Here is a 25,205-nt window from a genome sequence, read left to right on the forward strand (position 1 = left end):
GGATGGTGACTCTTGGAAAGACACATGAGGCAGAAGTCACTCTTCTCCCAGTCCTACATACCAATTTTGCCAAATAATCAAGTCGTGGTCCACAAATGTCAATGATTTCTGGTGTCACAACTTCTTCGAGAGGCTTGTCTTATTAACATGTTGTCTGAAGATATACGTATTGCTTCTGTGTTGGAAGGTCATGGAAACAGAACTATCAAAAAGCTGCAATGCCAATGGAAGGCAACAGAACCACTGCCCTTCTGCTGCAGAAGAACTACAGGCTCTCTTTGACCAAGCACTTAACACACTGTTGAGGTTTCATATCCATTGAAACAGAGAAGTCAAATTGCCTCAACAAGTCTACACATCAAAGCATGTTATCTGTTCAGTTGCTGTCAACAGCAGCTGGAAGTTGCCCGAAAGAGGCTTTGGGTCACTGTCCTACACGTTTTTTTGCAGTGTGGCACTAACACTCAAAAGCAGGTTTTTTTAAGTTCCCCTGACCCTGAATTTGTAGAAGGTGATGGTAAAACATCTCTGTTTTGCAACTCTTTTTTTCGCAATGCAACACTGTGATTTGAGAGCTCCAGACAAAAGCCATTTGCATTGTTCCCCCTCACCCCCCTGTCATTATTTATTCAGTTTCCTCAAAGCCAGCTACTAATGGACTTAAATGTATGGAAAAAACATGAAGAGGCACGGTTCAGGCTTAGCATGGAAGAAGACAACACCATCCATGCTCCTCCTGCTAAATTGCTAGCATAATTTCTATTCTAGAAGAACAAGCAGCTGAATGTGTAAACTAACAGTTATGGACCAACAAATGAACTACATGACAAATGATAAAGAGCAGTCTCAATTTGACTGAAGCATAGACTTCACCATAGTTCATTACACAGCTCTGCTGTACAGCTGTGAGATTTTTTTATTCTGCTCTCCAGAGACACAACTTTGTAAAACTGAAGCTGTCAGAGACCTCCTCAAGGTCTTCGGTGATAATTTGCACGCTTAAGAAAAAATACTAAAGCACACTACACTCCAAAGATGATTTTTTTTTCAGTTTTGAGAACAAAGGAATGTAAGCACATAAAGAGATAACAGAGGGAGAGAAAAGGCAAAAAGGCAATACCGACTGTATGAGATTAAGTCTCCAAGAGAAACCAGAAAGGATAGCATGCAAGCTGTGAGTGGTCTTGGGTAGCTTGGACACACCCAGTCAGCACATGTACCATTAAATGTGGCTGGCACTCTGCTATGCATTCTGAGAAACCACATCCCCTATTATAGCTAGAGCTTCTGTCAAATGTCTCTTGATACAAAGCTAGTAATTATTACTAATGGTATCATTAATTGTCATTTTACTACATATTGTAAAATAATGTTTTATTCTCATTAAGCTCAAAGAGCACAAAGTCTCTTGGAAACAATTATGACAAAATAACAATTAAGTCTAAGCAGCTTTTAGACACTGCCTGTGGGGCCGTGGCAAACAAAAGGATTCAATCTCACTGACTCAAAGCATTTAAGGAAGCACAACTTCGATACAGCAAAAATAACCAGGAGTCCCGAAAGGAGATCTCCTGAAAACAGCCGATCAGGCATATGCTCAGGCAGATAGTATCTTGCAAACAGATTTCAGAAGCAGACTTTAGAAAACAGCACCATCTGGATCAAATTTGCAACTCTATCCATAAATAAGGAGGGACAGCTTAGGGCACTACTGCAAGCATATTTATAAAGTGTGGGACTATCAGGCTGAGAAGCAAGTGTGCTAAGGTGAAAATGCTGTCTACAAGAGTGAAAAATGCAGCTGTACCACTAAGGAAGTGGTGTGAGGAAGCCACTTCACAGCAAAACAAAACTAGCCAGGACAAAGACGACTGGAAATGAGGCAGCTGGATGCCAAGAATATTCAAAAAAGGTGAAACCAGCAAGCTTCTGGAGCTAAACCGTAACTTATGAACAACGGGCAAAATCCTTTCACCTGCACAGCAAACCTCCATTCTACCATGGGGCTCCTCTGTGCAGAGATACTAGAGCCAGGCACGTAGGGAAAGCGGACGGGCAGTGTCTAGTTCCCCCTGGAGAACCTGGAAAGAGAATTTCAGTATACAATTGAAAATGGTCCAGTGATTTATACCTTTGAGAATCCAGGCAGACAAAACATGCTATTATTCTTTTGACCCAAATGACTATCCAGAAATGTCGGGGAGTTGCACACTGTCACAATTAGAAGGAGAAAATTCTTAATTAAGTTCAGTGATTTAGCGTATCTACAAAAACATGCAAAGAGGTGTAAAACAACTATGTTCCTCACACAATGGAGGACATTAGTATTCTGACCAGGCACGTCACAAATTTATATTGTCTTTTGGATGTTAAGATAGTTTAAATCCAGCTGATTTTTTTCAGTTAAGAATGAAATAGAAAGGGAAGGGAGTTTTCTGAAATGTTCTGAATTGAAAATACATAAACCAGCTCCCTGAAACAGACTTTGGCTAATTTTATACACGATGAGACCTTCCAAACATGATATATGGATTGCCACAAAATCTTCAGGTCACTATATTTGCAGGACATATTTGAAAGTAGAAAGAAAAGAAATTACCTGGCAAAAAGGGAGGATCTAGGCAATAATTTTACATGATTAATCTCCCCCAAATGTGAAACATCCACCCAGTATCACAGGATGTCCCCCATGGTACCCCTTCGTACCACTGGTAGCAGCATTGTAAAACAGAGTTCCACATTCTGATTTTGGGTGCCTGTGTAGTTCCAAGATTGCTTTTGTTTCTACTTGGTTTACTGTATTTTTTCAAAAAAAGAACCCACCCTTTCTATGTGTCTTCAGTGATTTGTTCTGTTTTTTAAATATGCTTGGCTTTTGAAAAGTTAGAGTAAAATATTTATAGTGGCTTACAAAGCTAAGTCACATTTACTTTGCTAAAGACTGGAGTGATTTAGAATTTCACCACCCCTTCTACTCGGGTTACCTCTTTGCTGCTGGAAGTTACTGTGGCTGCTCTCAGCCAGTTTGTGTGAGCTACTCCTTTGCTTCAGCATAGCGTCAACCAGCTTAGTTCAGGACACCAAAGGAACACTTCAAGCTAAACTCCTGAGCTTTTTGCTCAGATATATTAAAGAGCCCTCACAAATTTCAATGAGACCAAAAGGATTAGGGTTATGAATATGTAAAGTGAGGTAAGAGGGGAATAATCAAATAGGAAAGCTGCCTAAAACCAATTAAAAAAGCCTTTGACTTCTTCCACTCCACTGTTTAAAATCAAAGAATGAAGGAAATCAGGAGTATAAGAGACCAGAATGTTGCCCTGTACACCAAGGCAGGCACACAGTATCTTTTACACTTCTTTCAGCAGTCAGTCTCATTCATTCTCAGCAAGAATTAGCTTCAGACACTTCACAACATTTCGTTTATCTATTCTACTGCTTCATTATCCTGACTTTTTGAAAGCATCTCCTAATTTTCTCAGTTGCCGCAATTAAAACCCATTACTTCTTGTCCTATCAACTATGGACACAGAGAAGAGTTTACTCCCTTCATCTCAACAATAAAGGTTTTTTATATACTTAGAAAACTATTACCGTGTCTTCTTAGACTCCCCTTTTCAGTCTGAGCAGAACATTCCTGTTGTTCTTTTCTGGACACCAACAACTTGCAAAGCTTATAAAAAAACTAGACATTGTCCTGTTAAGCAAAGAACTTTAATAAAATGAATAATTTAAGAATTCTTTCAATTTTAGCTGTACAGGTGTAAGAATGTATTACTTGTGTCTGATTTTTAACAGTATCAGATTAATTCAAAGGAGCTTTCCAGAATTTAGTCATTCTTGCTTTATAGCCAATTAATCTTTTTCCTATGTCTGCACTATCTCCCATAATCATTATATGCAATGAGAGGGAAGGCTATGTCTGTCACGAATACAGATAAACAAAAATCAGACTATGGTATTCAGCTGTTTATTCAGTGAACACTATGATCACCATGCTCACTTTCTAAGGAGCAGAGCCAAGGCTGCATACGCCGACTAGCATGACATCCAAGCTGTACTTTCTAGGTGGCAAATCCAGACAGGGAAACATGGATTGGCTCCCTGCTCTTGTATACAAACACTTCGAATCTGCACACAGGAAAGGGTATGAAGTAGTAAGTCAGACAAATGGCATTTCAGTTTCTTCTCATGCTAAGAGAAGTTTCTTCAGTTGCTTTTCAAGGGAAAAGTAGATCCCAGTTTCTGAGTCATCTTCCGACTGAATTTTTTTTAGCCTTTTTCTTCTCTTTTCAAAAATCTTTTAGTTGAATTCTCTTCCAGGGGCATGCCTATACCTTACTGTGCCTACTGTCAGCTCTGCTGTGAGCTCATCTGCTCTCCAACAAAGCAAGCTATCACCCAGAATGAAGAGAAATGCTTTCTTGTTGCTCCCTCATACCCAGCTGTTGCAGCATTCATGTTATTCTGTTCGAGTTATTTCTGCCCCTGAAGAACTGTAGGCCTCAGTTTCCTCCACTCATTTCTAAATTCCATTTTTTCCTCTTAAAATTCAGAGCAGCATGGACTGAAGTTTCGACTGTGTCCCCACCACTGAAGTGAATCTATACCTCCCCGAGATTGTATTTAATGAAAGATTTACATAGTAGTGTATGAAAAAATACCAAATTTTTTGTTACTATTTTATTTTGTTGACAAAACAGCCAATGCAACTGGAGAATTCAAGACCTGGAAAGAGATACGAGCTGCTGAGGAGGAGCAGCATCATCTAATATTTAGCACCACACTCTTTACACATGAATACCCTCCATAACTCACTCCAGACTCTGCCAAGATTTCCAGCTCATGCATGCCTTAGCAGTTGGTACCACACATCAATACGTTAAGAATTTGGAGTTATGACTGCTATGTAAACTCATCAAGACTCCACTCGAATCAGTAGTAGCCAAGAAATCATTACCAAGAAACAAGAATCCCATAATTCTGCTGTAGTCTAGAAGGCACATCCCATTCATAAATGGGCAAAGTATGTATGTGGTGTGGGAGGATCTATCCTGGCATAAGTCTTAGAAACTAAAAACAAACACATTGAAAGCGGGAAACTGCTCCAAACTAGCAGCAATTTACTGCCAAATGAGACATTTAGGTAGGATGGTGGCAGTGTTCTAGCCAGGCCTCATGTTTTACTCCTCCCAGAGACAAGCAGGGTGCAGTACCTTCCAGCTGCAGAGCGTGTGGACCCCAGCCCCTGTGCAGGCAGGGACTTGAACACAACACGTCTTTTTGTGCAGGTACAAACCTAACTGAATCCCTTCCCTCTTCTGTTGTGTATTCACCACTTACTGCACAGAAAACCAGTTTTAGAGGTGTTTTAGAAATATTACCACTCCTGCTTTTGTAATACTGCCTGAAAAAATAAGTTTTTACATATATACTCAGACTATAAATTCATCTGAATCTGAAATATGTAAAAGATTATTTTTCTGTTCTCTCAACATCTTCTTCACATCTTTGGTTACATACTTCCTTTATAAGCAAAATAACTGAGAACCTTTACATGAAGGAAAAAAAGATATTTTATTTCTCAGCAGTTCACACTTCTGTTTATCATCTTGAAGGTTAAGATAAATACTAGAGTGACTTTGAAAATAGTTATTTTATACTATAATCACTATAAGGGCAGCTCCAATTAAAGCTGGCAAACAAACAGTAAGGGCAGATGAATCCAGGAAAAAGCAGGGTTTTGTGCAAGTAATACCAAAAAAACCCAAAACACCTGCACCATAGCTCTGAAGATTAATGCTGAAACTTATTAAATTCTCCCATAATCCTTAATCGGGACACTTATAGAAACACTTTCCTGAAGTTCTGGACCCATGAAACCTTCCTAGTTGATGGTAGCTGAGATTAAAAACTTTTCTTTCTTTCTGCCGTATATTAAACCTCCCCTGCCCCGACCCATATCTCTAAAAGAACAGATAGAACACGTAGAAAACTGGCGTTTCATGTTTACTCTCCATTTCTCTCCTGAAATATGTTCTGCCCGAAACCAAAGAGAACTTCCTCATTGCATATGAAATTCTGGTATGTACAACATGCACACCTCACGTAGATCTCATTTCAGTGATGATTAAAGAAAATGGGGAGAGAGAACTTGCTATAGGATTTCATTCCACGTCAGAACTTCACATTTGAAACTAATCCAAAATTGATAAACATCTTTTTCTCTTCCTTCTCCCTCACTCCTACAAACAGGATAACTCTCCAACAAGGACAAAGTGTGATAAAAGGACGGGCACAAACAGAAACTCCATTTTCAGAAGAGCGCTGTTAAGGAGATCTACATATCATGGAGCATCAAACCTTTTTCTTCCAATTACTCCAAAGCAGATCACCCCTTTGGAGAGGCATTCCAGAAATCTGACAGCATCGCAGAGCCTCATATGAAGAGGTAAGTGCGGGAAATAATGCTGGGTGTCTGTAACTGGTGGGACGCGCCTGGTGGATGCCATTGTGCATCCTATCCAAAAGCTTCTAAAGGCAGCAGAGTTGCCCAGAGAAACAGGGAATTTTGACAACTGAATATCATGCTACTGAGACACACAACATACAGGGACATTAACTAGTTCATGTCACTGCCTGGTGTTTAGAGTGCTTGGAAGAAAGACTTTTTTCTCTTTAAGAAAATATTTACATAATGAAAGTGACAACAAATTATTTATTTAGCTAAATTCCGCTTAAATGCACATTAGAATAGACAGGTAATACACCTCTAAATAATAAGCTTTGCCATGAAAAGATCGTGAGATTTCTGTCACTAGTGCCACAGCTGGTGTATCATTAGTCAGAAAAAATTACACTCAAGCCCAAATTACTCCGCATGTACAAAAAAAACCCCACAACCCCAGGAAAATTGTTTTTATTTCATCTGAAAGTCTCAACCCTTCTCACCAATTCCACCAGCTCAGCTGAAACTTGCTTACACAGCAAATACAAGAAAGTAACATAAGCCTAGAAAACAGAAGCAAACTAAGACAGCTCGTTTCTCTTCCTCCTTTGAAGTTGTCACTCAAACGGCATCTGTATTTAACATTTCTTGATTCCAAAAAGCAAGCTCTAGTCTTATCGTGGAAGTTCATTGCAGGTGATTTAGGTGACCAGCAAGGGGTTGAAAGAGCCATCAGAGCTCAGTCTAGATGCAAGCAATCATACAGCAAGCCCATGCCTGAGCTCTTCTACCCTCACAGCTACTGCCCTCATACACTCCAAATAAAACCAATATCCACAGTGTACTGTCAGCCAGTCCAAGTATCCAGCACCAACACAAGACCTCCAACAAAGGAGCTCTGGCAAACACGGTGTTTGAAAGCCCCCAGGTATCTTCCCCACCACTTCTCTAGTGTTTACTGTGTCTAAAGTATAGGTTGCAAAACAGGCAAAAGCCTAATTCTCAGCCACTCCAGTTGCCATCCTACAGATAACTATAAACTGCTAATTAGCATGCACTTGGGCTAAGGAGTGAGACTCTCATTTGCAAACTGATTTAAATGAGATGGCTGAAGCAATTCCTGTCCTCTACTGTCTGTTCCTCACTCTCCTGAAGGTTACATCTCTGTCTCAGACACGGCTGCACAGAATGTGCATCTGTTCCTTAAGCAGTGCCCTCTACAACTCAACATTTAAGCATTTAAACAAACAACTGCAGCCTTTCGTCTGCATTTATACATTAAGCTGTAAAGTATAGTAGCTGAGGATACAAATCCCAGATATTCACTCTTATCATGGGACTTCTACGAATGTGGCAGGGCAAAGAGGCACAGTGACAACTGTCATGGTTACCCCACTTAAGCATGCTTACAAACATAAATCAAAGCCCTAAGCAGTGAATCGGAGTGAAATTGGTAGGAATATCTTCTGGTTTGGTCTATTTGAAGATAATGATGTGAAATAGGGATTCCAGGATAATGGCATAGCACATACACTGGCATTTCCAATTGTTTGCAATGGCCAGGAAATACCGAAATTATAATCCCAAAGTCTCCACAATTTTCATGTTGTGTTCTGCTATGCACTAACCAGTCCCAGTGGACCTTCGCACGTCCATCTGCTTTGAACCATGCAACAGTGTCATTTCCCTTCTCCAGCAGTAGGTATATGGAAGCTGAAAACATGATGTTCTCTCCTCCTCTTCCCCTTGGACAAAGGTACCTCTATCCTACCTCAAACTGATGGAGTGAAGCAGAATACAAATATATGTGGGGTCAACCAAGGATGTGTGATGTGGGAAACAAGACACCACATGAAGTTGTACTGGTGCAGCGATGCTGAACTCAGTGAAGTGGGGAAAAACAGTCTAACACCAACCATCTTGTGCTGCAGACTCCATCATATCAGGTGTCTCAAGCATACGTCTTGACTTTCTAGAAAGATCACATAAGCTGGGGTGAGAGAAAAGTAGAGTAATGTTCGTATGAGGGCATTACTCCACCTCTCCCCTAACCACACTCCCTCAAGATCTCACTGATCTCTTATTCAGAAGGTTCAATAGTATCACGATTCGCAGGGATATGTTATGCTACTGTTCTTATTTTTGGTACTGTGTTAGTTTGAACAAGGCAAAAGCAGCCTCTGACAGAGTCAGAACTGGTGAACAAGAGTCTTTTTATATGAAAATAAGCAGAATAAGAACAACACCTAACAAGAGTGTTCACTTAAGATATATCTTCAAAACTCATGAAAAAGAGGCACCTAAAGCCTTGGAAGATCAGAAGTGTGCAGAGAAGTGCAAAACATACCAAAAATAAACCCTCTTGTCCCAAAGGATGGGTTTGTGTGGTGAATTTCAGGATTCAACTACTTCTTTTATTTGCCTTCAAACTAAGTCTGAACCTTGGAGCTAAAAAATTACAGAGGAGGAATCTTCCTTTCTGTGGCATCTCTGAAGTTCCAGCTCCTCACCAAAAAAATCAAGAAGCGCAGGGAAGCCACACAAGTGAAATGTCCTATATACTGACTTTTGTAACTAAAGTTTTTCCAAATCTCCCCTTGGATTCAGTCTGGCTTTAGACAGTTCTGCTTTGCTGGAACAGACTGGCTTTTCCTAGTGAACACAGGGGCAGCACCAGCAGTACATTCAAATCACTGACATTTTCGCTTCACTTGTCTTTTACACTCTTTGTGCTCAATATGTGCTTGATTGCAGAACTCAGGCTTGCACTTACTGCTTTAAAAAGTACTTCTGCACATACACAAGCAGACCAGGCAAGTGTGAAACAACCAGATTCCTGTTTGCACTTGCACTTGCTGAGATTCTAGCATAAGCACAACTGTTCAGACAACTGCCACTGAGTAATTCTGAGACATAACATAGCTTCTTTATTTACATTTTTATTACTCACTGAGAGCAATGGGAAGATGTTGACTGGCAATTCCTAAAGAGCCCAGACTTACATTCTACACTGTATGTTCACACAGGACTACACCAGGAAAACTCTCCTAGCAGTTTCTTGCACCCAGCAGAGGTACTCTCAGAACAGAAAATTGTTAATGCCTCCCATCCTCATTGACTCTTAGTCTGTGCACACAGATTTTCAATACTGCTTCTGATTATGCCCAACAGTCCCCCTGGAACTAAGTTAAGACCACCAATTCATCAGTCACTAGCTGCCAAGGATGTGTCAGCTGGTTCCCAGAAGACTGAACTAAATATTTTGTTGCATTTTTTCCACAGAAAAAAGATGTATAGCTTGTGTGACATCTTTTGCACTGCTTTTTCTCCTAAAAAGAGGCAAGGAATGAAGACAAGATACTTAGCTTCAGTTGTTGGCTCTGTTAGTTACTTCCTGTGAAACCTCTGGACAAGTCATTTTGCCTTTCTGTGCCTCAGTTTCTCCATCTGCTAAATAATGGGTTTCTATTTTGAGAATACAGCCAAAAAAGTGCTGCATAAACACAGACTAATATCTTTATTCTCAACACACTTCAAAGCAAAATTTGCTTTTTCACTAAGTAAAATAGCCTGAGATTTTTCTTTCCACTAGGTTAAGCTGTTTTTTGATACCATGCTGCCCCAGCAGCTCACCCAGAACCACATTAAAAGAGAACTGATGTCATGCAGCCTTGCCTCCAAACACGCACCACCTGGACACAGCAACTGCTGCCACTGCAATTTAATTCTTGCTTGCTGATTGCAAATTTCAGTTCCTCTGGTTGTGTGCTGTAAAAATTTTGATTCATACTTTACTTTCCAAATATTGTGGCTTTTCTTGTGCAACTGCTTAAGAAAGATGCATTGGCCTCTATTGTGCAAAAGAATCTCTTATGACACACGCATATATACTGCATACACAGTATAACAGACAAAACCAATCAAGAGGCTGGCTGTTCTTTCTAGCTTTATTTTATGTCAAGATGCATATTAAGCTGTTTTTAAATGGGTAAGGAAACAGAGGTCAGAGTGAAATTCCCAGATGTACCTTGCTGTTCATGATATTCATATTCTACACACAGAAAATGCTGATACTGCAAGGTGATAGGCACCTGCCAGAAAAGACTGAGCTCTCCCAGCTCCTCCTGGCTTCAGCACTCTGCAGGATAAAGTCCATAGAAATAGCAGGATCTTAAAAGGTGCTCTACCAGACATAATGCAAAACAGAATATCATCCTAAGTAATCTTTCTTTTTTCCTTTTCCTCTGCTACTCAGTGTAGCACCCTTCACCAACAAATCCATCCATAAAGCAAAGTTTCATCAGCTTGATCTGTTCACCTTGTCAGAATCAAGATGCAGCTGAGTACATTAAATATTTCAAGAAAGAGGCTTAACAGTCCAAAAAAAAAAAAAAAAAGAGGAAAACACATTTCTTCAGGGAATGTTTTGCTCACTGAGTAAGGAGTAAGAAAGCTTTGCCCCATTTGGCAAACTCAAACCCAACCAACAATGAAAACCAAAGTAATAAAAACTGTGCATAATTTTTAATTTACAGTAACAGGAACTGCCCACAGCTGATTTTTTCAGAGAACCATCATAGTTAGTGAACAGTGAAAGACTATGTAATGATGTGATACGTTTGCAATGACCTGTTCTAATTACAGACGTACTGATCTGTCCTTTTTTTACTTCTTCCATTCATCTAGAACCAATACTCTTTCTAACTGTATTTAGTTCAAAAGCCTTGAGTATACCTTAGATTTATTGGTCCATTTTTGTTTCTAAATGATTTTTGCTTTTGTTTCCTAACTTGTATTTGCCAGAGTAACTGCACTTAGAACTTGTAAGTGCTAAATAGAGGAGCAATGCACAGAAGAGGAAAAAAATATGTGCAGTAAGATTATCTGTCCTTGTGCAACAGCTTTGTAATCCACTGCAAGGAAAGGCAATTGTAAACCAAGAATGTGGGTGCAGTGTGAAGGCCAGAGGACATAATGCAGCAGAATTCTAGAGATTCAGTGGTGGTAAAGCTGGAGGTCTGACTCAGTAAAACGCCCAGCAAAACAGATACTGCAACACTAAATGCACTGGATTTTGTGTACCCTGTATCATTTAATGACTAAATTAAAAACTCCAGTCGCACTTTTGTCTTGTATAAATAACTTAATTCGTAAATCTCACTTTTCAGCTATACCTCCCAAAAACATAATCTTTGGTCCACATAGCCTGAAAGTCATTATTTATTTACTGACAAGTTTTCAGAACATGTTCTCCTTACATGGCAGCAAAACACTTTTGCCAATACAAAGAAGGACACATGTATTTGCAACAAGGATAGTTTCACATGTAAAGTTTTAAGAGCCGACAAAGGAGCCAAATTCTGGGAAAAGCATCTTCTCAATATCCATCTCCTCTTTTCCTGTTGAGGTATCGTGCCTCTGACAACTGAACGCTCATAGCAAACACACTTCTGTGACTCTCTTTGGAACTTATCTCCTGCTGTTCTTCCCTTATTCTGTGCCTTGTCAACACCCTCTCCTCACTAACAGCTGCTTCCCATCTGAGCTGATTTCTGAGCACAGCGTCAGTAACACAACAGAGACAGAACCACCAGCACCCAGAGGGATATGAGCTAAAAATTATATGCAAGTGTCCAGTGATTATTATTTGAAGCCTTTGATTTTCCACAATAAAAAGGGAAGTAAATAAAACAGAAATGAGCAAGCGGCACTTCATGTGAAGGACTGACAGGCTTTCAGTCTACTGTATCTCAGCTCACAACTGTTAGTAATGACACTTAGAATTAGGTAATCAACACCTAGTTCCCTTTCACACTTTCCTAAAGTAGTCCCCATTCATTCAAATTGTATTTCCTTTCTGTCTCCTTCTCCACAGATCAAGAAAATAGAAGACCTAAAGTAACAATAACAACAGACTCAGTAATGACAAATATCTCAGAAAGGCAAAACATATTTCCAACACTTCTGGCCTGGCACCTAGAACTTTCACATAACAACAAGGCATCAGAAATAAACCCATCTGCATTAATCACCAACACAGAAAAGCTAGCACTAAGTCTGGGTGTGAGTTCTGCCACTGACACTGATCACTGTTCTACCAGAGTCCTGTTTTAGCTTGATGTGCCACAGCCTGGGGTGGGACCTCACGCTATGTCTACAGCAGTAAGCTAACAGTGCCAAGACATGGGCCTGATCCTTGAAATTCTGTTAAGAAGCTGTCAGAATATTTTCTGACATCCTTTGGCCCAGGCCTGCGAGCACTCTCCCAAACAATTCTCAGGCATAGTGCCAGAGTTAGGGTGGGCCAAGGACCATTCCCAACAGGCAGTCTGAATGCAGCCATCCTACTTTGAGATGAAGAGAGTTCAGTGGTACAAGACAAGATCATATCGTGCCAGTTGGCCATAGGACCAACAAATAAAGCCTAGCACTGTTTTGTTTACTACATTTGTACCTCAAGTCTCTTGCTTAACAATACAGGGCATTAACCACTGATCAGATCTAACAAGACAGATAAACTTCTTCCTCCATGCCTTCTTTTCTGTGACCTACATATTAAAGAGCGCACAGCCCACTCATACATACCTACACTAGGCTTGTCCATTGTTCCTACAACAGCCTAGATTCTGTTTAAGAATCAGGTTTCAGAGTCCAAAACATTTTACCAGGTCAAAAGTTTTACAACCTTCTGTTATTGCCCCTTCAAACAAAATGTAAGAGGCTTCTTTAGCCACCTAGTGAGTTTAACAGCAAACAGCTCCCTGTAAGGTAATGAATTCAAAGCAGTTAGATTAGACAGAAAGTCCCATGGGACTAGAGACTTCACTGTGCAGCTAAAACCCGCCCACCCAGCTGAGATAAGAACTCACTAAAATGCAAATTCTTATCAGGAATCTGTCCCCAGTGCAGGACCCTCCACCAGTGACACACCACACTTGAATACCAGGGAACTCCTCTCATTGTCAGTTTCCTCAGCCTCTGAAATGATCTCCAAATGCAACCTTTTCTGTTTTCCTCTCTTTCCTGACATGTATTTACCTCGTGCATCCCATGGTGGGTTGTTCCAAGCTACTCAAAGCACACTAGGATGCCAGAATATGAGCATGCAAAAGTTTCAAGACAAAAGTGTTATCACTGAAGTGATTTACTGTAGATAAGAAAAATGTGTAAGAAGACATAGATGATGATGTTAAGCTTTTTTAAATCTAAGCCCATTCTATTGTGTACAGAGGTAGTTAACATCTGACAGCCATCCAGTAAAATTAGTCTCATAGGTTCAAAGCTGTTTCTTAATAAATTGCTCAGACACAAAGACAAGCATCACTCCTTGATGGCAACCTCAGCAGTCAGGGTCACCAGTTGCAAAGGACTGTGCTAGCCTCTCTCTTTACAAGTGGTCCACTCAGGGAAGGGGTGAGCAGTGTGACCTTTCAGCAATCAATATTTGCTCATTCTGACACATTAGGGCAAGATACGTTAGCAGAAAGAACATGGGTTTAGTATCACTAGTAGTGACATGGGTTCACAGTTAAACCAGCAGCCTGATTTGCGAAAGGCAAACTCCTAGCCCAATCACATCAAGTTTCACTCTCAAAACATACAGCCAAGAAGTTCCTAATATATGCTTGAAGGAGCCCTGAAAACATTGGCCCTAGCTCTTAGACAGTGGCAACTAAACAACTGACAAATCCACAGGGAATATATAATTTTTTTTCTTTTTAAACTGAAAGTGTATTACTGAACCAACTAAATGATGACCAGTGTACAGAGATTTTTCATGACTAAAAGACAGTGCTTGTTAAAAAAAAAAAGTGCCCTCATTTTACACAAGCTAAGTGATTTGGGAACCAACAAATTAATCTGTAGGCACAAGAAAAACAAGAAGTACAAAATTAAAGTTGGGTTGAGAATGGTCACGAAATTTACTCCGTAAGTCATGAGACATCAGATGAGTTGCAGCAAGGTATTATTTGTATGGCTGATATGCTTCCATAAAAATAATTGTAGCAATGGCAATAGCAGTGAGATTGGCCCAATATCATTACATAAACATAAATCTTCCTTTAACTCTGTTCCACAGTCCCATCATTTGAGTAACCACCCTAATCTTTAAGTAATCAAGGTGTAGAAATCAATTGGCCTCTCTGCAACTCGAAGATATATGACATAAAATTGCAGCTATTTCCAGAACCGTAGGAAGTCACATTGCCAGCCAGTTTGTGACAAGTTCTTGTGCTAATAGCACTAGGTAAAAAAGCAGGTGGGCTTTCATACATAAGCATCATGATGCCCAGAATAGTCGATACCTGTCTTTCTGTCACTAGGTTTCAAGGGGCCTAGCACAGCTCGCATTCAGCTTTGGGCATTCACTATCTCATGACTTGACATATGGCTATCAGCTGTGTAAGCAATGAGTTATTCTTCTAAGGAGGAGGGCTCATTAGGAAGAGTGAAGGAACTGTTTTCTCACCACAGAGCTGTTTTCTCTTACTCTGGTCTTGAGATCTGCAGTTCAAAGGGAGCCAAGTCCTCTTCAGATGAGTGGCTTCTACAGAAGGGTTAAGGACAGTGTATATATATACAGGAGTCAGGCATTTTAGTCCAGATAACCACCCTGAGGTTCTCTCCCAATACAGATCTACTGTAGTTTTGAATGTCTGCTCCAGTTTCACTCAATCACATGTGCAGAAGACAGCGTAAAAGCTTGAATCAGGCTTGGCTAGGCAATCAGGCAGGAATCTTCATCTGCAGTAATATTTAAATCCAAGACTTTGCTCGGGTTTTAGGCACATTGTTGGTGCAACCCCCAACCCAAGCCTCAGTTTGTGATCCAGCAGGGGAAAGCAGTAAAAGGTAGCATTCAGACTCTGTATGAGAGATGGCTTTGCATGAATTGCATTGCTCCACAATGAAGCCTCTGTAGCTGATTGAGAAATTGTTGCGTATTTCAAATCTTTTTCTTGCCTTCAGCCATTAAAGGCTGAAAATGCTGCAGTCATTCCCACTGCTAAATGGGAACGCGTCAAAACAGATAAGAAATATGATAAGATAGTGATGCTGCCAGTCCATCCTTAAAAGAGACAGGACTGGTTGCTCCAACACAAGTTGAAAACAGAATGCAAAGTATTAAGACAGAGATAAAATGGGGGGCAGGGGAGGAATGGATTGAAGCCACCCTAACAGAGGAGGGAATAGCAGCCACCCTATGCCACAAGACCAATCCTACTTTTTACATCCTGAAACAACATCACCTTTGATTGCACTCAAGTTATCATCTGTCAAGTCAGAGCATTTAATGGAAATACTGCTGTGTAAACATGGATTCAGTACCCCACCACAATACAAAGGCAATGGTAATAAGCAGCATCATTCGTGAACTACACATGCTTTCATGTCATCTAAAGCACAAAACTAAAGGGCCTGCCTAAAAGACGACTGCAAAGAAACCTTGCCATGTGGTCAGAGAAACTGGGAGATACATCCATCCAGGACAATTTTAAAGATTTGATCCACAAAACAGATTTCAGCAATCATGGCAACCACTTTTTGCAAATGAAAGAAATTTTCACAAACTAGATGAGTCCACAGAATTTTTATTTCCTCATTTCAATAGTATCTCAAAAAAAGGAGATGAAATGCAGGAGATTTGAAAGTCTTTGCCACAGGAAAGGCCTGGTCCAACAAGATGCGAGGGGTCAAATAAGGTTTCTGGAAAGCTTTGTCATTAAATCCCCATTTCATGCAAGAAAACTCAAGGCAGTCTTCATAGATAATGAAGGCCTAGGGGATAAGCAAATATATGTGGGTCAGCAGTACTCTCTCTGGCGGTGACCAGTACAGACTGCCATTGCACAGCGATTTCCAGCATCACCAAAGTCAAAACATACATTATCATTTACATCCTAAAGCACACTACAACTGTGCAAGGCCTTTACCAAGAAAATACCCATTGCAGGCTGAGAATTCATTTGAGGCTGGCAACAAAAAACAACAGAAAAGAGGTTCTATAGCTGGAAAGAAGAGGAAAATTCACAAAGACCCTTATATTTTCTTGCAAGTGCCTGAAGGAAACAATGGGCAGGCAAGAGAAATAAGTAATTTCTCAAAAGCTTCATATATCACAGACTCATCTGGATGCCTGCAGGCAGACGCTGCACTTGGGAGATCCTGCTTTTTCAAGCCTCAGGTAGCCTCTCAGACTGGGATGCCTCTGGGACTGCCAGGATCTGAACATAGGAAAGCTGGCTTGAAAACACATCACTCTCTTCCCCATAAGAAGGGTTCAGCGCTGTCCTTCCAGGGAACGTCCCAGAAGCCTAAATATTAGACTGCTTCCTTAAATCCTCTATGCACCTAGTCATGGTCACTGGTATGAGCAATGAGTTGTCCTCAAATAGAGGTACAAACTCAGATAAACCATTCTTAAGGCTCCTGTGCTATGATAATACTCCTGTATAGTGAACAAAAAAATGTGAAGTAATCCATTCCCTCACTCAGTACCGCTATAAAGCCTTGGGAGTGTCTTGTGCCTGCGTTTTGGGCACTAGAGTTCAAGAAACATATAGTTTAGAGAATCCAGATTATAGCATAGGAATTACCAGAGGTAAAATGATATAGCTTTTGAGAAAAAAGTTAAATAATTTGACAATTTAGTCTAGTCTGAAAGTAAATGTGAAAATATTCATGAAATACTTGAGGGATAGATGCAAAGAGATCACTTCTATGCTCCCTGCAAAAAAAATATCAGACATTACATTAGGCATTTGGAAAACATTTTCTAATAACGACATCTAAACACCAGGCTAAACTATCAGAAATGACCCTCCTTTCAGATCAGAACATGACAGGATGGTTTGTCAAGATCCTCTTCAAGACTATTTTTCATGATCCTGTGATATGACGTCAAATTGTAGAACCACATTTTCCACCTTTGCAAAGTGGTATTCCTGCCTATGGCATAAACACTGTATGACCTGGGAAGTGAAAAATTAGCAAAGCCTTCAAAGTTTTTCTCTTCCTATATTTAGGGACAAACTAGCTCCCATAATGAGTATCAGTCTGCTTCCTGCAAAAAGCAGCCAAAAATTGTGTAAAATCAAACACGCATTCAGCTATGTATGGAGTAACTCAAATAACTTCTGCTATCTGTGACGCTTGTTACACTTTTTGATCCACATGCCCTTTCTTACCAAAGCCCAGGGTCTCTGTCCCTCCCTTACACTCACTCAGCTCCCAGACTGCTATTGCAAGTGAGTTTTGTTGCAGAGGCACCAGCGTGGCGCTGGGAAAGCACAGGACAGCCAACCTCTCCCTCCCCCCCAGAGATCATGACACATGTTCAGACAACAACTGGCATCCCTGAAGTGAGAGGGAGGGACAAATGGCAAAAGGGCTGATTGATGATACCACTGCAATGGACAGGAGGGAGGATGCAGAGCCAGGTCAAACACCTCACTCTGAAGGATGTAAAGAGACCAAAGCAGGCCTGAGATAAAGGATACCAAGGGTCAGATGCACACTAAGCTAGAACGAGCTAAGGGAAGCAAAGAAAAAGGAGCTTTAGTTCTCACCTGTGTGGCAGTAAACCAGTGAAACTACATAGGGGATTTATTGATATTTTCTCACTGTGGAGATTCTGTGAGAGTGCAAAAAGAACCAAACAGCTTTGCTCATATGAAAAATCTGATGTACTCCTATACACCTTTGATTTGTAAAGCCTTCCTGTAAAAGGCATGGGCTGGTCACACAATTTTCCAAGTGAAAAATTTAGCTCAGATGCGCATCTCAGAGCAGAAGAGAACCTGAGAAGTCTGTATGCTCCATCCTTGCTCTAAGAGCCATGGCTTGTAAACTGGGCCCTGCAGACAACAGGCTCAGATGAATAAATATTTTCAGAGCTTTCTCTTTGCTTTGTCTTGCTTTTCTGTTTTTCACTTCTGCTTTACTTTCTACATCCACTGTTTTCTTCACTTTCTTTCTTTGTATCCAGAGCAAAAGAACCTTTCAATCTGTTTGCATTTCAGCCTTTAGCAGCTAATTTTGCACGACACTTCGTCTGAATAGAAAACTGCTAGCAGAATTGCCAGCCCCAAATATTCAAGAGTCATAACACAAGCCCCTAAAAACTCATGAAGATTTATGTTTTGCTAATGTTGTATCTTCAAACTTTCCTTTACAACTAGAAGGGCTAGAAACGTGCCATTTAAAATGAAAGCTGTGATATTCCTCAATTTAGATACACCAAGAACCAGGCTTTTAAGAAAAATGTCCCATGTTGTTAAGACTCAACAGTAGAAAACCTTGATTATTTGCAATTGTAACAACTGGCTATAAGTGACTACATGTGGCCAACTGATCGAAACAACAGAACAGCAAAGCTAATTTAGATCACTTCAAAAGAAATTTCCTTTTCCATCTCCTTCCTCTCCTCAATTGCTCTTTAAGCTGTCTCATAATACAGGAGCAACATTACCCAAACCATATGGTTCACCTTTCAGAATTGGAGTTTATCTGTATCTACTGAGGGTGAAACAGGCAGAGAACAGGGTAGGACAGGAAACCACACCTCACAGCAGAGACAAATGGTCTTCTTGCTACTCTGTCTGAGCACCAGAGCCCTAATCTTGGATGCAAACAAGATTGTGAAATACAAAAAAAAGAAAAAACACAAGGCCTGTGATGCTTATCATATTTCAAGATGGGTGGGGTGCAAAATTCAGAGATACTAGATCAATTACAACTACAAAGCAAGCAAGAAAAGGGAGCAGAACATAAATATTTTGAGTCTGTAGGATGTGGGTTAATTTATCTCATGGCACGTGTCCTAGTGTAACATATTTATACAATTGGAAAAAGACTTCTAGTGTTCATTTAAAAATAAAGGATGGCATAATATTAAAACCTAAAAATAGTCCTGATACGACTACTTATCCAACTTGATACCTGTCTGATAAGGACAGTTCAACTTTCAGACTGTTTTCATGCCTGCACAGAACACACAGCAATTGCTCAAGCTAAAAGTACATCCTGTCATTCTGACATTAAAATTTACAAGTTGGTGGTTTGTCTTTGGAAAGATGAAAGAGACGTATTTATATACAATGGGGAGAACAATTTGGCTTTTTGTATACTTGCAATTACCTAAGTCGCAGGAGCTGCATGTGCAGGTTAGAGCTAAGCATTCAGTGAAATTAAAGGATGGTGAAAAAAAAAGTGTATGCAACAAAATACCCACCTTTGCTATCTAGTGTATTGGATAATTATTGTTACTACACTTTTCCATGTAATTCATATGATTATATCTACAAACTGGTAAGCCAAACCTTTAAATACTGACATCTAACTGTTGTGTACCCACTACTCAATCTATTTTTAGAATGATGGTCAATGAGTATGTCTGAAATTGCTCAGGACTCCTGTGTCTCCTTACTTGAAAGCTGGTCTTTAATGACTAAAATATTAGTATCACAGATTTGACTTGGATTCTGTGGAATGACCACACAGCATTCAAACAAACCATAACCTTTCTTTTCTCAATGAATTTTCTCTGACTTTTCCATACAGACTGACAACACAGGCAAGAACAGATACCCAGAGAACAGCTAAGCTTAAGTGCTGCAGTGTGTAGACTCTGCTATCACCCACACATTCATGTGCAAGACTGCACGCCGCTAGACAGATGTTGTGAGATTTACCTGACTGGTCACTCAAACTAAATTATCATCTGGTTTAATTTTGTCACATAGACAAGAAATATTTACAAGACCACATATAAAATGTAAACATTTCTGCATACATTGCAGAGAGTTAAAAGAGACCAAAGGGAGGCAAAGGATTAATTGAATCTTGAAGTCTGGAGACTGCAAATCCTTATGGTTTATGATCTCACCAGAGACTTATAACAGAATTATCTGCCTTTATCTCTTTTAAGTTTATCTTACTCCATCAGTAACTTTTAGTGAAGTTCCATTAGCTTCACACAATTTCCCGCTTTGCTTCTGCTTTGACCAGGAGTTTTCTAATGATGTTGGCAGCAGTACATTTTCATCTATTCCCTGTAGTTCTCCCTGCTGCTCAAAAGGTTTGGCTGTGTAATGAACCTTTATTAGTAAAGTTATTAACATATCTGCACAACTGCAGTATTATCTATTAATAGTTCTGATTTACACAGCATTTCTTGAAGGTGAATTCTGTATTTTGCAACATCATATCTGCCTAACAAAATAGCAGGTAAGACAGGACACAATACAGCATGTGCACATTCATAATTAAATCAGTAACTTCAGATCATCAGCTGTGAGCTGGTAGAAGAGAGTTTGTTCTCTCTCAGCACAGTAACTCCTCATTTTGAGGGTTAATCTAGGAAAAGTAAGACTATCAAAATAACGACATGCATGTGCACATTGTATCTCTATTATATTACCATTTAATATAAAATCCAAACTCTGTTTAAAAAAAAAGCTATATCCCTTGGAACTGATCATCTCATCTTGCGTGATCTGAAACAAACCACAGAGAAAAGCTACTGGGTTTCATTCTCTCCTATTTACCAAAGCTATTAAGTTTTGATACATAATACTGTAACGCGACCTATCAACAGGAGCACCAGAAACTAAACAGGAGCAAAACTGACTAGGAATGCCTTCCTGTATCCAAAATTCAACGGAATAAAAATGTTACAGACAACATACACAGTGAAAAATTATCTGCACGTATTAAACTTCACAGATGTAATAGCCTGATTTAGCTGTAGTGGCATGGGACATCTAAATTAAATTTGCAGACATAACTCCTTTTGTCAGAATTACTTTAGGTATGAAATAACAGATTCTAGAAAAAAATTAAATAGGTAAACATCTGTCACATTTTTATTAAATTAGTACAAAACTCATAGCAAAATATTCTTCATGGTGACTAACACAATGTTTATTGTGAGAGAAAGGGAACTCCATGTTCTATAACTTTAATGATACCCACTTTATTAACCTATGGAAGCAAAATAAGGACCACAGCCTTTTAAGCAAAGCAAAGAAGGATTGAGTCCTTATGCTTACAATGAACCTACTTTCCCTGCAGCTTAGCAGGAAAAGGTTTTTAAGTATACAAAAAGGAAATAAAAAGGAAACCTTTCCTTTAACATGGTCACATATTAGTCTTCTAAAAAGGACCAAAATACTCTGAATAAATCGAAGTTACTTTGATACATTTGCAAATCCATAGTACTAAAAAATTAAGAGATTCTTTTACATTACCAGGGAACACAGGAAGCTGCTGCTAGCAAGCAAATTTAGTGCTGTGAATAAACCCATAGAATTTAGTTGTTTGCTTTTTAAAACATTGTTTATTGAGAATACTTAATGAGGACTAAGGCTTCAGTGGCAAATATTTAACAAAGAGCACAAATTCCCTCACCTAACCTTTGCCTAAAGCACAACTGTCCCATCCTATTTAGGGAAAACTCATTCTGACAACAGAAAGATATGAAATTTAGCCTTCCTTTATTTACCAAAGCTATTTAAGTTTCTTATGCAAAAGAACCTGTAGCCTGCATATCTCTCATCCCATGTTTGACAGGAACAAGCTTCCATAAGATCTGGGAACTGCAGCTGTCCTGCACAGAGAAACTGCAGTCTTTTCTCCACTACAGCCAAAATTGCTTCTGCAACATACGGAAGTATAATCAGTTTCAGTACAATTCACACTGTAAAAAAAACCAAACCCTTAACATCACCCAACGACGTTTGAGTGTTAACTAGGTGCATTACCCCAGAAAGTACAATAGTTTACATTTATTTTTGCACTGGGTAAGTGCTGCTCACACAGAACATGAGATGGAAAGAAAGAGACCCATGGGGCAGCAGCAGCAGTTCCTATGCAGCAACATCAGAGCACTCAGAAAACAAACTAATGGGAGTAAAGCGGACTTTATTTGTAAGGCGCAAGTGGATTTGAGAATACAGTAATGCTACAGCATTACTTTAATGAGTATCATAAGGCTAAACTTTTGCCCTACAACTGCCTGTAATTCCAGTGACTATATAGATGATATTACCCTTGTATGTCATGTCAGCTGTCCAATGTGGGAGGCAGGGCAGAATTCTTTCCTTTGTGATATCTTGTTAGAAGGTATTAAGTTATAGGCATCCATCAAATTTATGCAGAAAATGTTTCTCACTAAATTTTATTGCTAAAAATTTCATCCCACTACTGCTCTTTTACCCTCACATTCTGCAGTAGATCCTCACTCTCATTTCCTTGGTGCTAACACCATTTAAGTATCTGAATGCAGTTGTATAGAGATTCAGCCCGTAAGAACTAGGTCAATGATTGAAGAAACTACATTATTTAGGACAGCACATGAACACCTGACACAAAGTTAAGCCTGTGTGTGAATGCTGTTCTAAACCAAGGCCTAGAGATAGGAGAAATCCTGTCCCTCTGTGCCTCATTCAAACATAATTACCAAAACACAAACTTCATAGGGGGGTAAATCTGCACTGTCAGAATCAACCACCCAAGATAATACTACAGCCAATCTACACCTAGTAGCTAGTAACAAAGTAACTGTGAAGGGCTCTGTCTGCAGTGCCATCCCAAGAACACAGCCAAGCATACTCTGTCAGTATCTTCTCCTGCCATTACCTAAGGCACATTACTCACTACTGCTCTCATGAAAATTGCCAAATTAATGAATATAAATAAATTATTTGTTTTAGTTTTTTAATATATTAAAATCCCAGTAGTTAACACTGTGAATGCATTTAGCTGTAAGGACTGAAGCTAAAAATACATGCAGCTTGAATCTGCGTTCCAGCCTGCAGCTGACAAAATCTCAAATTCAGTACTTAGGACAGAGGAGTTTTCTGAGAGTTTTGTTTTGTTTTGTCTGTAGGGTGGGGCACTTCCACAACTTCCAGCTTTTTTAAGAATCTACTTACACTGAGACAGAATCCCAGCTCTAAAGGAAGCTAACTGGCACTTTGGTCAGAAGCTTTCTGAAATTAAAGACTCTGAGTTCAACTATTTGAGAGAGAAAAGGAGGATTTAAGCAGAGACTAGTTCATAAAGCAACCACATCCTATTCACTTTTCTTTTATGCTAGACAGTTTCCCACTTGGCTGAATCTGAAAAACACTGAAGACAACCTGATTCTAAAAACCAAACAAAAGCCTCGCCAGAAAGAAAAGTCAAAAAGGGTCCAGGGTCTAAGCCCATTTAGATGAAATCAGGGTTTAGTACTTATTTAACAAAACATCAGAAAGAATTTTTGCCCTGTCCAATCTTTTAGAAATCTATGCAGAGACTTCCCTTGCTTTGATTCTTGATCTCTGTGTGATCAAACAGTTTATTCTTCTTCTTTTTTATGGCATATCTGTTATCTAGTAACTTTTACTGCAGGCTCTTCTAGTTATTTGCAGGAGTGTGGTGGTATGCTGATGAATTCCACATCTACAGCCTACATAAGAAAAAGGACATATCCAGATGGAGTTTTACTTCTGAACTAGTCCATGGATAATTTCAGAGGGCGGGTATAATTGTCTCCACATGCACAGACACACCCGGCCCAATCACATATTTATGTTTACCATTAGAGCAAAATATATACAACATTTACTTATAAAAGACAGGCAGTAAGGGTAGAGTTTCCGAGGGGGTGCTACAGTAATTTCTAAACAACAACAACAACAGAAGGTGTGAGGCATTCTGATAAGCAGATTCACTTCTGGATCCGTCCCTGTCACCCTCCAGCGAGGCAGAGACACCCGCGGGCCTCCCTTCCCCCGGCCCAGCGGCCAGGGCACCGCCAGGATGCTGCTAGGTCCGGCACTTCCACCATTCCGGCCGCAGGATTTTTCCTCACCGAAGGAGAAAACGCGGTTGCTGGCGGTCCCGCTCTGCCCGCGGCGGACCCACGCCGGTCCCTCACATATCCCCCCCGCTCTCAGCCTCTCGAGCAGAAGAAACTCCCCCTCGGCGGAGCAGGCCGGGCCCCGGTCACTTCCCACAAGTTGTGCCAAGCGCTGTCGGGACGCACTCGCAGCCCCCGACCCGCCCGGGGAGGAGCCGCTCCGCGCCGGGCCGGGCCGCGCCGCCCGCCCAGCCCTGCCGGTGGCCCTGAGGGGGCTTTCCCCGCCCGCGCCCCGCGGCGCCGCTCACCGACTGCAGGAAGTGGAGGGTCCCCACGTAGTCCCGCTCGGTGCTGAGGATCTCGTTGAGGACGCAGAGGCGGAGGCGCAGCTGGCGGTCGGTGTCCTTGGGGCAGCCGGCGGGCTCCGCGGCGCTGGGGGCGCCGGGTGGTGGCGGCGCCTCCATGGTGGCGGCCGCGGAGCGAGGCGTTCCGCTTCCCCGCCGCTCTCCTCGGCCGCCTCAGGAGCCCCCCATAGCCGCGCGGTGCCCGGCGCGGCTGGGCAACGGCACTCCCTGCCGCCCCCTCGGCCCTGCCTCGCCCGCGGGTGGAAGCGCTACAGGGGCCGGTGGCTGAGGGGAACCCGGCTGCGGGACATGTCGAGGTAGCGGCGCGGCGAGCGCTCAGCGGCGAAGCAGCGCTGAATGAAGAGAGAAGGGAAGCCCCGGCGGCGGGGAGGGCGGGGGGAGAGCGAGAGGCGGGCGGGGAGGGCGGGGCGGGGAGGGCGAAGACGGTGGAGCCCGGCCCCTGGGGGCCTGGCGGGGCCAGAGCGCGGGCGGGGGTCCGGGGGCGGGGCGGCGGAGCACGGCCTTACCCTCTCCAGACTCCTCACACACACCCCACACAGACACT

At 41.1% G+C, this 25,205-nt stretch overlaps 1 protein-coding gene across 2 annotated transcripts in view; it reads right to left on the reverse strand.

Moving 5' to 3' along the window:
- PREX1 (phosphatidylinositol-3,4,5-trisphosphate dependent Rac exchange factor 1) overlaps positions 1-24,974 on the reverse strand; it is a 175,751-nt gene extending 150,777 nt beyond the window's left edge. For both annotated transcript variants that reach the window (XM_075438502.1, XM_075438501.1), the window contains exon 1: positions 24,605-24,974. In XM_075438502.1, the coding sequence (XP_075294617.1) occupies positions 24,605-24,760 (156 nt within the window). In that variant the 5' untranslated portion in view covers positions 24,761-24,974. The remainder of the gene's footprint in view (positions 1-24,604) is intronic.
- Positions 24,975-25,205: the final 231 nt, after the last annotated feature.

This window comes from Opisthocomus hoazin, chromosome 18, assembly GCF_030867145.1.
Source record: "Opisthocomus hoazin isolate bOpiHoa1 chromosome 18, bOpiHoa1.hap1, whole genome shotgun sequence".
Classification (NCBI taxonomy): domain Eukaryota; kingdom Metazoa; phylum Chordata; class Aves; order Opisthocomiformes; family Opisthocomidae; genus Opisthocomus; species Opisthocomus hoazin.